The following is a 15733-nucleotide window of genomic DNA, read 5'->3' as shown; positions in this document are numbered from 1 at the left end:
GTCAGAAGAGCGAATGAAATGATAGGAGGGAGTCCAAGCTGGGACATGCTAGCTTCAAGTATTGTCAGATTTCACATCCTGCTTCATACAGAGAGAAGAGACGTACTCCTGTGTCTGTGAGAATCCGTTCCACCACTCAATGCAAACCATTTCAATCTACAGTGCCCACAGATTGATTTATAATCAAAAATGTCAGTTAGAACCAGTACCAGAACCACGCATCAAAGATGTTTTAATTATAATCAACATGATAATTCACATTTCCTGTTGCTGCAGGGTCAAATTAAGATCCTACATTTGTATCCTTCACTTTGTTGTTCAGTTTCAATCTTTTTTCACTGCCCCCATAATGTGGACATAATGTTCATGGTATAATGCCAAGTATATCCTAGAGCAGACACACTCAAAGCTTATCACAGAAAGGTAAAAAAATGCATGTGATTATTCTAGACAAGAGCAAAGCTGGGACACAACCTTCATAGGTTTTGATATTATCCTTAATGTGTACAATTGAATTTCAGTTTCTGTTGGCTAACATAAATGTACTGTCTGTATTGAGGAATGTTGCTGTAGGAAACAAAGCATTCATTGAGAGTCCCATACAGTTATAGTCCAATTACAGAGGTAAGCCTTTAGGAAGGTAATGGGCAATACAAAGAAAACAAACCGTGGCCTTCTTTACGATGGTGGTAATTGCTGTTATTTTCAAAGAAAAACATAGAATTATGTTAACATTTACACCCTGAGCGACAGCATTGTCTGAGCACAAGATATGTGATGCACCTGAGTGAGACCTGGAATCTTGTACAAAGAGGTTAGCAGTGGCAGCATTTCGGTCTTCTATTGGATGTGATTAGTGTACAGTGTAAATTAGGGATACATTACTTTGCCTTAACTTAAGCCCAAAGCTTTTAGATTTTTAACAACCTATAACTCTCAATGAACTAACTGAACAAATGTGCTTATGTCTTTTGGATCTCCTGCTGTCAATGTTTTGTTTTAGTTGTAGAGACACATTCTGAATCATTTGAACACCTTGCGTCCACCTACATGGGGTCTTGGTTATGAGCATGGTTATGATGGTGCCAGTGTTTCCCCAGATTATTTTCCTGGCATAGAGGGTTGCCTCACCTATACAATGAGAGGGGGAAAACTGCATGGTAGGGGTGTGCGTGGGTACACTCTTAGAAACATATGATAACCCTTTTTGGTTCCAGGTAGAACCCTCTGTGGAAAGGTTTATACATGGATCCAAAAACGGTTCTATCTGGAACCAAGGGTTCTTTGATTTTTTTCTTTCTAAGGTTATATAGAGAGGGGATGGCTGGGGCTTTAGGCAGTTGATAGGATGAGGATGACACTCCTATTTGACTGTCAGCAGAAGTTCAGTCAGTCAATGAGGTGATGAGTGGCAGCATGAGTACAGTTAGCCCTGGAGGTGGTAGGTGGCATCAGTAGTACAGTCAACCCTGGAGGTGGTGGGTGACAATAGTAGACTGGCAGGTAGCTCTGTTAATTGTGCCTCCTGGTTGAAAGGAGGGTGACACAGCACCAAGCTCTCTTTTGTGCTTGATAAGGACAAGGCAGCTGATTGGCAGGGTTGTCAGAACAGGGTTAATCATGCATGACGATATGCACGCTCTGCCAATCTGGGATGTTTGAGAAGATGGAGAGCATTGGCTTTACATTGCTCTGACGTTGCACATGAAATTAAGCTTAAAGGGCAACTATAAGAGTTTGATCATGTTCTTTCAAGGCTGTACAATGGCTTCTGCACATTTTTTCTAAGTAATTAAAAGGGAAGCACTGCAGCAATGAGGTGTGAATTCAGTACGTTCTGTACTGTACGGTGGAAACATGATAAACGCTCATTCAAGCACAAAACAGCCTTAAAATATATTCCCCTACTTCAAAGGAAGCTTATGCTGGCATCTAACCACTGAAAACGACAATAAGTAATGACTAACATCTTGAGCATTTTTGCTGCAAACAAAACCCAGCCAATTTTAAATACAGAAATCAAAAATCCAGTCATGACTCCAGCTGCTTTGATGTTGCAGAGGACAAAGAGGATACATGGGGATGGCTGGAATGGAAAACACTATCTATCTATAAATGCAGAAATAACCATTCCTGGTTTAAGTTAATCTTATGAATGGATTCATGTTTCCACATTGTTATCTGTTTGGAGGCGCTGTGTGAGGCTTTTCACTGTGATATTATGGGCCCAGTTACATTCCTGACACGTGGGAAAATGCAGAGGCAGTATCCTGTCAGAGGAAGGGCTGTAGATTGACAGGTGTGTAATCGTGGTGGCTCGGAAGGAGGGCCTGTTTCATGAGGCAATCTCACTAAATGGTCCCTGGCACTGTTTATCCTCAGTGATAAAGACACTTGCATGCAGAGGGCCAGGGATGGAGGGCTTTGGATGGCACTGTAGCTGCAGTCAGGTGCAGGTAGTCTGCAGGAGGCACAGCTGGAAACCGTCTTTTGTTTGATTGATTCAATCCAAGCCAGGTCTGGCAATTCCATACAAATATGCATAATTTGATCATCACGAATGATAAGGCTTTTGTTTGGAAGATGTTACTTTCTGATAATAGGGTGATTATTTTCTGGCCACTTACACCTATACACAAGGTAAATGTAGTTACCTATTGCACGTCAGACTGTGGAATGAAACAGAATGCAGGGGGTGAAATAGCAGCACAGATTTCATAGCTTCTTTAGGAATGACAGGATGGCTTCGCCTGGTGGAGTCAGTCCCTTGAGCACCATTTTCCTGCTGTGGCAATGAGGCACATTGGCGATCATATCAGTTTGTCAAGGCAGATTTATCTGGCCCGGGACAGGGGTCCTAGCCCCCTTACAGTGTTACGCCACTCTGTACTGTACGAAGGGGCAGCAATATTGTGCTGGGATCACCCAAGGCCATGTGAAATCTTCTCAGTAGATTACATACTCCCCCTCAGTACCCCTGTATTTCCCACTTCAAGGAAAGCCCATTGATGCTTGCAGCATGATCAAATAATTAAATGACACTATCACGTTCGTTGAAATGAGTGGACCAAGGCGCAGCGTGCATAGAGTTCCACATGTTTATTAAAATGAAACTCACCAATAAAAACAATAAACAGCAAACGAGACGTAATGACTGGAGTACTCACAGACACTACACAAAAACAAGATCCCACAAACTAAAAAGGTGGAAAAAAGGCTGCCTAAGTATGATCCCTAATCAGAGACAACGATAGACAGCTGCCTCTGATTGGGAACCATACCTGGCAAACAAAGAAATTGAAAAACTAGAATGCCCACCCTAATCACACCCCGACCTAACCAAATAGAGAAATAAAAAGGCTCGAAGGTCAGGGCGTGACACACTCTCATTTTTCTCAGGCATCCTCAGGCATCCTTCTCCACTGAGATCTGGAGACTGGGATCATTGTCATGCTGAAGGACCCAGCCACGTTTCATCTTCAATGCCCTTGCTGATGGAAGGAGGTTTTCACTCAAAATATCACAATACATGGCCCCATTCATTCTTTCCTTTACATGGATCAGTCGTCCTGGTCCGTTTGCAGACAAACAGCCCCAAAGCATGATGTTTCCACCCCCATGCTTCACAGTAGGTATGGTGTTCTTTGGATGCAACTCAGCATTCTTTGTCCTCGAAACACGACGAGTTGAGTTTTTCCCAAAAAGTTATATTTTGGTTTCATCTGACCATATGACATTCTCCCAATCTTCTTCTGGATCATCCAAATGCTCTCTAGCAAACTTCAGACGGGCCTGGACATGTACTGGCTTAAGCAGGGGGACACGTCTGGCACTGCAGGATTTGAGTCCCTGGTGGCGTAGTGTGTTACTGATGGTAGGCTTTGTTACTTTGGTCCCAGCTCTCTGCAGGTCATTCACTAGGTCCCCCCGTGTGGTTCTAGGATTTTTGCTCACCGTTCTTGTGATCATTTTGACCCCACGGGGTGAGATCTTGTGTGGAGCCCCAGATCGAGGGAGATTATCAGTGTGTCTTCCATTTCCTAATAATTCCTCCCACAGTTGATTTCTTCAAACCAAGCTGCTTACCTATTGCAGATTCAGTCTTCCCAGCCTGTTGCAGGTCTACAATTTTGTTTCTGGTGCCCTTTGACAGCTCTTTGGTCTTGGCCATAGTGGAGTTTGGAGTGTGACTGTTTGAGGTTGTGGACAGGTGTCTTTTATAATGATAACAAGTTCAAACAGGTGCCATTAATACAGGTAACGAGTGGTGGACTGAGGAGCCTCTTAAAGAAGAAGTTACAGGTCTGTGAGAGCCAGAAATCTTGCTTGTTTGTAGGTGACCAAATACTTATTTATTTTATTTTCCACCATAATTTGCAAATAAATTCATTAAAAATCCTACAATGTGATTTTCTGGATTTTTTTTCTCATTTTGTCTGTCGTAGTTGAAGTGTGAATAGTGAACCTATGATGAAAATTACAGGCCTCTCTCATCTTTTTAAGTGGGAGAACTTGCACAATTGGTGGCTGACTAAATACTTTTTTGCCCCACTCTAAGTATTTCAGCATCCAGACTGAAGATAGAGCTGCAAAAAATGTAGAGTGCCAAAGCAGCACTATAACTAATGCATGTCATCTGTTGACATTCTCATGACAGACGACCTGTCGGGTTATTCCCTGTTGCCATAACACTAAGTTACTCATAATGTCTGGAAACACAATATCAGTCTACACCTCGGGCAAATCTATTAGGGATGTGGCTGGGAGCTGTGTTTGCAGTTTACACCCTTCTCCCTTTGTTCACCAGGCCCAGAATAGCTCAGCAACCCTGTCCCAAAGGCAGACAGAATGATATTCCAAATAAGACATTGTAAAAGAAAAGCTTTTTGCGGTTTTCCAGGAGAATAATCCTGATGTTCACCACAGAGAGTAAATGTATATGACAATCTTCCAATCTTCTACATATTATCTTCTCTGTTTTTGCAGTTACAGTGCTTTATAATGCATAATGCATTAATGCATTTGTTTTCTACTGCTGTAGTAAATCAGTCTGTACTGTCTAACAACTCATTCAGATGACCTATATGATCAGACACGAAAACACATTTAATCCCATTGAGAATATGATATAGTTTATATGGGAAAAGCACTCCGAGGCACACACTCAGGCATTGTGTTGATGTTCTCAAGATGCCTCTCCCTGATCCCTGCATGTAGCCGTGCGTTCTGTGCACAGCTGTGAGTCCCAGCTGCCTTTACACTCAGTTGACTCCAACCACTCTACCACAGCCCCAGGCCCCAGGGGGAAGACATCTGTAATACAGTCACTCACTGGGAGGCCTCCTCCATTAGTCACATGTCATAAACAAACAAATAGACACACCAATAAAAACATAAACAGGAGTTGATGAATAATTCATAAAGCACTTGAAAACAAAGCAGTGTCCACTCCATGTGTCTTATCGCGTCTGATGTTGGGGGTTTGATGTTGCTGGAAGATCTACTAGGAGACAACTGCACTCATATGTTGTCTTGTTTTAACAATGTATAACTAGGTAATGTACTTTCAAAATATCAAAGGTCAATGCTGTCACAGGGATCTTGAGAACCCTCTCCTTAGCCACTTGAACAGCACCATCTCTTTCTTGTTGTGTAACAATGTTTCCTTTGTCTCCTTCACAGATGTACATCCAGACCACGACTTTGACCATCTCTGTGAGCCTGAGTGCCTCTGTGTCTCTGGGAATGCTCTACATGCCAAAGGTCTACGTGGTCCTTTTCCACCCGGAGCAGAACGTGCCCAATCGCAAGCGCAGCCTCAAGGCTGTCGTCACCGCAGCCACCATGTCCAACAAGTTCCCCACCAAGGGTGGCCTCCGTCCCAACGGAGAGGCCAAGTCTGAGCTCTGTGAAAGCCTGGAGACACAAGGTTAGCAGCAAAGGCCTCAGGGTTAGGGATGGAGCGAGGGGGAAATGGAGATCAGGGGGAAGAGAGGACAAAAAGACACACATTTAGTTTTTACAACACTCTGTCCTTGAGTTTATGCCTTAAAGTCAGTCAGATGTAATTTTGAGGGGAAAGTATCAGGCTTGAAAAATGAAAAGCAATGCACTTGCCTCTATATAAACTTAATTGATGGTATTGTTATTTTACACCTCAACAGCTTTGTGAAATTATCTATTGATATTTTCAGGATGTAGGGAATTGGTAGTGCATTTTGTTTCATGCCAACCCTAGTAGCATCAAGCATTGGCTGGTGCTCTGAAACGTGGCACTGTCGGCAAACAGGACATAAAGAACAGCACAGGGTGAGATGGCTCGATAGGAAAGGCTTCACATTCAGGTATCATCCTGCAGAGATGGCCATTCATATTAACTTTCCAAATCCAAATCAAATCAAATGTATTTATATAGCCCTTCGTACATCAGCTGATATCTCAAAGTGCTGTACAGAAACCCACCCTAAAACTCCAAACAGCAAGCAATGCAGGTGTAGAAGCATGGTGGCTAGGAAAAACTCCCTAGAAAGGCCAAAACCTAGGAAGAAACCTAGAGAGGAACCAGGCTATGAGGGGTGGCCAGTCCTCTTTCGGCTGTGCCAGGCGGAGATTATGACAGAACATGGCCAAGATGTTCAAATGTTCATAAATGACCAGCATGGTCAAATAATAATAATCACAGTAGTTGTCGAGGATGCAGCAAGTCAGCACCTCAGGAGTAAATGTCATTTGGCTTTTCATAGCCGATCATTAAGAGTATCTCTACCACTCCTGCTGTCTCTAGAGAGTTGAAAACAGCAGGTCTGGGACAAGTAGCACGTCCGGTGAACAGGTCAGGATTCCATAGCCGCATGCAGAACAGTTGAAACTGGAGCAGCAGCACGGCCAGGTGGACTGGAGACAGCAACGAGTCATCATGCCAGGTCATCCTGAGGCATGGTCCTAGGGCTCATGTCCTCCGAGAGAGAGAAATTAAGAGAGAAAGAGAGAATTAGAGAGAGCATACTTAAATTCACACAGGACACCGGATAAGACAGGAGAAGTACTCCAGATATAACAAACTGACCCTAGCCCCCCGACACACTACTGCAGCATAAATACTGGAAGCTGAGACAGGAGGGGTCAGGAGACACTGTGGCCCCATCCGATGATACCCCCGGACAGGGCCAAACAGGAAGGATATAACCCCACCCACTTTGCCGAAGCACAGCCCCCACACCACCAGTCTCCATTGGTGCAATAGGAGGCAAGATTATTGCTCCAGCACTTCAGCCCCATCCTACAGTAACACATCTGCCATGGTCGGAATGATCAAAATCCCTAAATGTAAAAGCGTATTCCAAATCATGAGAAAATAAGTTGATTTATGGATAGACACGCTCATTCATCCATACAGAATGACGTTTTCCTGTATCATCAGTCAATATTCCCATTACCTTTGGAGAACCAAAGCCAATGTTGAGAACATGTTCTGAATCCTCTATCCCAGTGCTATTTGAAATATGCAGTTGCACTTCCTCTGAATGTGTAGGAAACAGGAGATGAAACTCTCAATATGGGGTATGTCAAAGAGACTACTACAAGGAGATGAATAGAGTTAGAAAAAACGGCATGCCATTTGGGAATAGAAAAAATGATTATAGCACCCATGGGAAATGCTCCCCCAATTTCACAGTTTGACATCTATACCATGACCCATCTGGCCCAAGTCAGAGGACTAACAGCTGCTCTTTGTGCTTGTGTGTCAGACTGTGACGAGGGAGGAGAGCCCTGTGAGGGACTTTAGACGCTCAGGTAACGGGTGGAGAGCCTGACAATCAGCCTGCTTCTCACTCTGTATGACTGACCAATTCTCCCCCATTTACTTTGTGCCAATGTTCAGTTGGATCCCATGCCTGCCTAAGATATGTACTGTATGCACAAAAACGTACCCATGGCTATAGCACCTTGGATGGTGTCAGACATTTATCACACTAACATACACACCCTTGACCCACAGACGTCGGTAGACAATGTTGGCGTGTTGTACTGCAAATGGCCTGAGAATGTGGTAACAGCCTGATGGCAACGGATGTAGGGAGATGACACCACTGTGGGCTGAATGCAGGGGATAGCCTCGCATCCCCAGTCATTTGTTTCCCACGTTGACGAACAGAGGAATTTGCTGTAATGGGACGTAAAACAACAATAAGATGTCGGAAAAGGGGAAAGACAGATGTGTCCACAAGCTCCAATTCTTTCTGGACCATCTATTTTTTTTAATCTTGGCATCGCAGAGCATAAATATTTAAATGAGGTTAATTTATCAATGCTGCTCTGGGAGAGGTTCTGAGTGGAATGGAGAGTGCCCCCCACCCTCCCCACCTACCATTCCCCCACTACACATCCAACCCTCCAGTACTGTTGCCCCCACCCTCCCCACCTACCATTCCCCCACTACACATCCAACCCTCCAGTACTGTTGCCCCCACCCTCCCCACCTACCATTCCCCCACTACACATCCAACCCTCCAGTACTGTTGCCCCCCACCCTCCCCACCTACCATTCCCCCACTACACATCCAACCCTCCAGTACTGTTGCCCCCACCCTCCCCACCTACCATTCCCCCACTACACATCCAACCCTCCAGTACTGTTGCCCCCACCCTCCCCACCTACCATTCCCCCACTACACATCCAACCCTCCAGTACTGTTGCCCCCACCCTCCCCACCTACCATTCCCCCACTACACATCCAACCCTCCAGTACTGTTGCCCCCACCCTCCCCACCTACCATTCCCCCACTACACATCCAACCCTCCAGTACTGTTGCCCCCCACCCTCCCCACCTACCATTCCCCCACTACACATCCAACCCTCCAGTACTGTTGCCCCCACCCTCCCCACCTACCATTCCTCCACTACACATCCAACCCTCCAGTACTGTTGCCCCCCACCCTCCCCACCTACCATTCCCCCACTACACATCCAACCCTCCAGTACTGTTGCCCCCACCCTCCCCACCTACCATTCCCCCACTACACATCCAACCCTCCAGTACTGTTGTCCCACACACCCTCCCTCTCCTCCCACTACACATCCATCCCTCCAGTACTGTTGCCTCCCACACCCTCCTCTCCTCCCACTACACATCCAACCCTCCAGTACTGTTGCCTCCCATACCCTCCCTCTCCCCCACTACACATCGAACCCTCCAGTACTGTTGCCCCCCACACCCTCCTCTCCTCCTACTACACATCCAACCCTCCAGTACTGTTGCCTCCCACACCCTCCTCTCCTCCCACTACACATCCAACCCTCCAGTACTGTTGCTTCCCACACCCTCCTCTCCCCCACTACACATCCAACCCTCCAGTACTGTTGCCTCCCACACCCTCCTCTCCCCCCACTACACATCCAACCCTCCAGTACTGTTGCCTCCCACACTCTCCTCTCCTCCCACTACACATCCAACCCTCCAGTACTGTTGCCTCCCACACCCTCCTCTCCTCCCACTACACATCCAACCCTCCAGTACTGTTGCCTCCCACACCCTCCTCTCCTCCCACTACACATCCAACCCTCCAGTACTGTTGCCCCCACACCCTCCTCTCCTCCCACTACACATCCAACCCTCCAGTACTGTTGCCCCCACACCCTCCTCTCCTCCCACTACACATCCAACCCTCCAGTACTGCCTCCCACACCCTTGCCTCCCACTACACATCCAACCCTCCAGTACTGTTGCCCCCCACACCCTCCTCTCCTCCCACTACACATCCAACCCTCCAGTACTGTTGCCCCCCACACCCTCCTCTCCTCCCACTACACATCCAACCCTCCAGTACTGTTGCCCCCACACCCTCCTCTCCTCCCACTACACATCCAACCCTCCACCCTCCTCCTCTCCTCCCACTACACATCCAACCCTCCAGTACTGTTGCCTCCCACACCCTCCTCTCCTCCCACTACACATCCAACCCTCCAGTACTGTTGCCTCCCACACCCTCCTCTCCTCCCACTACACATCCAACCCTCCAGTACTGTTGCCTCCCACACCCTCCTCTCCCCCCACTACACATCCAACCCTCCAGTACTGTTGCCTCCCACACCCTCCTCTCCTCCCACTACACATCCAACCCTCCAGTACTGTTGCCTCCCACACCCTCCTCTCCTCCCACTACACATCCAACCCTCCAGTACTGTTGCCTCCCACACCCTCCTCTCCTCCCACTACACATCCAACCCTCCAGTACTGTTGCCTCCCACACCCTCCTCTCCTCCCACTACACATCCAACCCTCCAGTACTGCCCCCACACCCTCCTTCCTCCCACTACACATCCAACCCTCCAGTACTGTTGCCTCCCTCTCCTCCCACTACACATCCAACCCTCCAGTACTGTTGCCCCCCACACCCTCCTCTCCTCCCACTACACATCCAACCCTCCAGTACTGTTGCCCCCACACCCTCCTCTCCTCCCACTACACATCCAACCCTCCAGTACTGTTGCCTCCCACACCCTCCTCTCCTCCCACTACACATCCAACCCTCCAGTACTGTTGCCCCCACACCCTCCCTCCTCCTCCCACAGTACACATCCAATCCCCTCCAGTACTGTTGCCCCCACACCCTCCTCTCCTCCCACTACACATCCAACCCTCCAGTACTGTTGCCCCCACACCCTCCTCTCCCCTCCCACTACACATCCAACCCTCCAGTACTGTTGCCCCCACACCCTCCTCTCCTCCCACTACACATCCAACCCTCCAGTACTGTTGCCTCCCACACCCTCCTCTCCTCCCACTACTCACACATCCAACCCTCCAGTACTGTTGCCTCCCACACCCTCCTCTCCTCCCACTACACATCCAACCCTCCAGTACTGTTGCCTCCCACACCCTCCTCTCCTCCCACTACACATCCAACCCTCCAGTACTGTTGCCTCCCACACCCTCCTCTCCTCCCACTACACATCCAACCCTCCAGTACTGTTGCCTCCCACACCCTCCTCTCCTCCCACTACACATCCAACCCTCCAGTACTGTTGCCTCCCACACCCTCCTCTCCTCCCACTACACATCCAACCCTCCAGTACTGTTGCCTCCCACACCCTCCTCTCCTCCCACTACACATCCAACCCTCCAGTACTGTTGCCTCCCACACCCTCCTCTCCTCCCACTACACATCCAACCCTCCAGTACTGTTGCCCCCACACCCTCCTCTCCTCCCACTACACATCCAACCCTCCAGTACTGTTGCCTCCCACACCCTCCTCTCCTCCCACTACACATCCAACCCTCCAGTACCCTCCCACACCTCTCCTCTCCTCCCACTACACATCCAACCCTCCAGTACTGTTGCCTCCCACACCCTCCTCTCCTCCCACTACACATCCAACCCTCCAGTACTGTTGCCCCCCACACCCTCCTCTCCTCCCACTACACATCCAACCCTCCAGTACTGTTGCCCCCACACCCTCCTCTCCTCCCACTACACATCCAACCCTCCAGTACTGTTGCCCCCACACCCTCCTCTCCTCCCACTACACATCCAACCCTCCAGTACTGTTGCCTCCCACACCCTCCTCTCCTCCCCACTACACATCCAACCCTCCAGTACTGTTGCCTCCCACACCCTCCTCTCCTCCCACTACACATCCAACCCTCCAGTACTGTTGCCTCCCACACCCTCCTCTCCCCCACTACACATCCAACCCTCCAGTACTGTTGCCTCCCACACCCTCCTCTCCTCCCACTACACATCCAACCCTCCAGTACTGTTGCCCCCCACACCCTCCTCTCCTCCCACTACACATCCAACCCTCCAGTACTGTTGCCTCCCACCCTCCTCTCCTCCCACCCTCCAACCCTCTCTGTTGCCTCCCACACCCTCCTCCCACTACACATCCAACCCTCCAGTACTGTTGCCTCCCACACCCTCCTCTCCTCCCACTACACATCCAACCCTCCAGTACTGTTGCCTCCCACACCCTCCTCTCCTCCCACTACACATCCAACCCTCCAGTACTGTTGCCTCCCACACCCTCCCACACCCCTCTCCTCCCACTACACATCCAACCCTCCAGTACTGTTGCCCCCCACACCCTCCTCTCCTCCCACTACACATCCAACCCTCCAGTACTGTTGCCTCCCCACCCTCCTCTCCTCCCACTACACATCCAACCCTCCAGTACTGTTGCCCCCACACCCTCCTCTCCTCCCACTACACATCCAACCCTCCAGTACTGTTGCCCCCCACACCCTCCTCTCCTTCCACTACACATCCAACCCTCCAGTACTGTTGCCTCCCACACCCTCCTCTCCTCCCACTACACATCCAACCCTCCAGTACTGTTGCCTCCCACACCCTCCTCTCCTCCCACTACACATCCAACCCTCCAGTACTGTTGCCCCCCACACCCTCCTCTCCTCCCACTACACATCCAACCCTCCAGTACTGTTGCCCCCCACACCCTCCTCTCCTCCTACTACACATCCAACCCTCCAGTACTGTTGCCTCCCACACCCTGCCTCTCCCCCACTACACATCCAACCCTCCAGTACTGTTGCCTCCCACACCCTCCTCTCCTCCTACTACACATCCAATCCTCCAGTACTGTTGCCTCCCACACCCTCCTCTCCTCCTACTACACATCCAACCCTCCAGTACTGTTGCCTCCCACACCCTGCCTCTCCCCCCACTACACATCCAACCCTCCAGTACTGTTGCCTCCCACACCCTCCTCTCCTCCCACTACACATCCAACCCTCCAGTACTGTTGCCCCCACACCCTCCCTCTCCCCCACTACACATCCAACCCTCCAGTACTGTTGCCTCCCACACCCTCCTCTCCTCCTACTACACATTCAACCCTCCAGTACTGTTGCCTCCCACACCCTCCTCTCCTCCTACTACACATCCAACCCTCCAGTACTGTTGCCTCCCACACCCTGCCTCTCCCCCCACTACACATCCAACCCTCCAGTACTGTTGCCTCCCACACCCTCCTCTCCTCCTACTACACATCCAATCCTCCAGTACTGTTGCCTCCCACACCCTCCTCTCCTCCTACTACACATCCAACCCTCCAGTACTGTTGCCTCCCACACCCTGCCTCTCCCCCCCCACTACACATCCAACCCTCCAGTACTGTTGCCTCCCACACCCTCCTCTCCTCCTACTACACATCCAACCCTCCAGTACTGTTGCCCCCCACACCCTCCCTCCCCCCACTACACATCCCACCATCCAGTATAGTGGCCCCCCACACCCTGCCTCTCCCCACACTACACATGCCACCCTGCAGTGTAGAGGCCCCCCACACCTTACCTCTCCAACCACTACACATCGAACCACCCAGTACTGTTGTCCCCCATACTGTCCAAGTCGCCCCAATAAACATCCCACCCTCCAGTGTACTGGCCCCCAATGCACATCCACCCAGCTAGTGCAGTATCCCCTCACATCCTCCCTCACCTACCACTACACACCCCACCCTCCAGTATAGTGGTGCCCAATACCCCACCTCTCCCCGCAATACACGCCCACCCTCCAGTACTGTTGCCCCCCACACCCTACCTCTCCCCCATTTCACATCCCACCCTCCAGTGTAGTGGTCCCACACACCCCCACTACACATGCCAACTTCCAGTACTATTTCCCCCACACCCTCCCTCTGCCCCACCACATATCCCTGTCCTCCAGTACTGTTGCCACCCACCCACACCCTTACCTCTCCCGCCCACTACACATCCATTCCTCCAGTACTGTTGCTCCACACACCCTACCTCTCTCCCATTTCACATCCCACCCTCCAGTGTAGTGGTCCCACACACCCCTCTCCCCCCACTACACATCCCAACTTCCAGGACTGTTGCCCCCAAACCCTCCCTCTCCCCCCACTATACATCCATCCGAACAGTACCGTTTCCACCCCACCCTCCAGTATAGTGGTCCCCCATACCCCACCTCTCCCCCACTACATATCCTACCCTCCAGTATTGTTGCCCTCCATACCCTCCCTTTCCTTCCACTACACATCCCACCCTCCAGTGTAGTGGTCCCCCACATCCTACCTCTCCCCCACTTAACATCCCACCCTCCAGTACTGTTGCCCCCCACACCCTCCCTCTCTCTCAGTACACATCCCACAATCCAGTACTGTTGTCCCCCATACCCTCCCTCTCCCCGCTACACATCCATCCCTGCAGTCCTGTTCCTTCCCACACCTTACCTCTCCAACCACTACACATCACACCCTCCCTCTCGCCCAGTACAGATCCCACAATCCAGTACTGTTGTCCCCCATACCCTCCCTCTCCCCGCTACACATCCATCCCTGCAGTCCTGTTCCTTCCCACACCTTACCTCTCCAACCACTACACATCACACCCCCCAGTACTGTTGTCCCCCATATCCTCCCTCTCCCCGCTACACATCCATCCCTGCAGTCCTGTTCCTTCCCACACCTTACCTCTCCAACCACTACACATCCCACCCCCAGTACTGTTGTCCCCCATACCATCCAACTCTCCCCACTAAACATCCCACCCTCCAGTGTACTGGCCCTCCACACTCTCCCTATCCCCCACTTCACATCCTACCCTCCAGTGCAGTGGCCCCCCACACCCTCCCACTCCACCCACTTCACATCTCACGCTTCAGTGTAGTGGCCCCCCACACCCTCCCTCTCGCCCCACTACACATCCTACCCTCCAGTGTAGTGGGCCCCCACACCCTCCCTTTCCCCCCACTACACATCCCACCCTCCAGTACATTTTCCCCCCACTCATGCTGTCAGCAGTCGCCGCTCAGATTTATCTGCTCTGACTCACCCAAACTGCAAATGCTGTTGTGGACAAGATTGGCAGATATGTGTGATGATTTCAGTGTAGAACAAGTGAACTGGTGACAGATTTATTTAGAGAGGACATACCATATCGGTCAGGCCACAACTTGATAAAATAAGTAAACATTTTGTACAGTGTCTCTCACATCTGGTAATTGTGTGAGATCCACGTTCACCATGTACTGCATAGTTACACATTGTCATCTTATGCTCAATGTTATCACAATTCTCCAAGCTATCTCTATGCTTTTCCTAAATGTTTTCATTTCTATCAACGTGGTGCCACTGTTACATGCTTTGCTCGGTGCACAGAGAAAGATCTGAATATAGTTACTGAGCCTTGCATTTGAATGAGTACTATTGCATCACATACTACCCTATACTGTACTTAAAACAGGGCCGGCTCCAGGCATAAGTGGCTTTTTTCTTGGAACTGAGTCGGGGTCTCAATTTACCGTTGAGAGCAAGTTCGAAATTTGGAGAAAGTTCGAAAAAGGAGCCAGTTCGAAATTTGGTTGTGCACCCGCAATGTTTCTCTTGGTATGTCAGTCACTGACAGTCACTCAATTAGCCATGTCAGCTAACAATTTTCATATTGGTAAGTTAGTCTACCCAGCTTTCTAAACTTGTAGCAATCATGCCCAAATACTGACTGGTCACCCAGGGCACGTGCCCAGGGTCCCTGTCCTCCAGCAGAGCCCATTGGTTTTGTTAGTCACTCTCACTCAGATATACATGGCATAAGTTATGGCAAAATCTCGCTAAGGGCCCCCAAAAGGCTAGAGCCGGCCCTGACTTAAAATGAACTGCAAGGGATACTTTACCATTAAATAGTCTGTACTTATAGGTCAAGCTGCACTTACTGGTTAAATAAGTCATTCTTAAGTCACTTTCAGAACAGT

At 49.8% G+C, this 15733-nt stretch overlaps 1 protein-coding gene across 1 annotated transcript in view; it reads left to right on the top strand.

Annotated features, from left to right (window-relative positions):
- Window positions 1-15733, top strand: part of LOC124032048 (metabotropic glutamate receptor 4-like) — a 316925-nt gene that overhangs the window by 298422 nt on the left and 2770 nt on the right. The window contains exon 11 of the mRNA XM_046344062.1: window positions 5683-5929. Within this exon, the coding sequence (XP_046200018.1) occupies window positions 5683-5929 (247 nt within the window). The remainder of the gene's footprint in view (window positions 1-5682; window positions 5930-15733) is intronic.

Source organism: Oncorhynchus gorbuscha, linkage group LG03, assembly GCF_021184085.1.
Source record: "Oncorhynchus gorbuscha isolate QuinsamMale2020 ecotype Even-year linkage group LG03, OgorEven_v1.0, whole genome shotgun sequence".
NCBI classification, from domain to species: Eukaryota; Metazoa; Chordata; class Actinopteri; order Salmoniformes; family Salmonidae; genus Oncorhynchus; species Oncorhynchus gorbuscha.
This window is presented reverse-complemented; position numbering and strand designations above follow the sequence as displayed.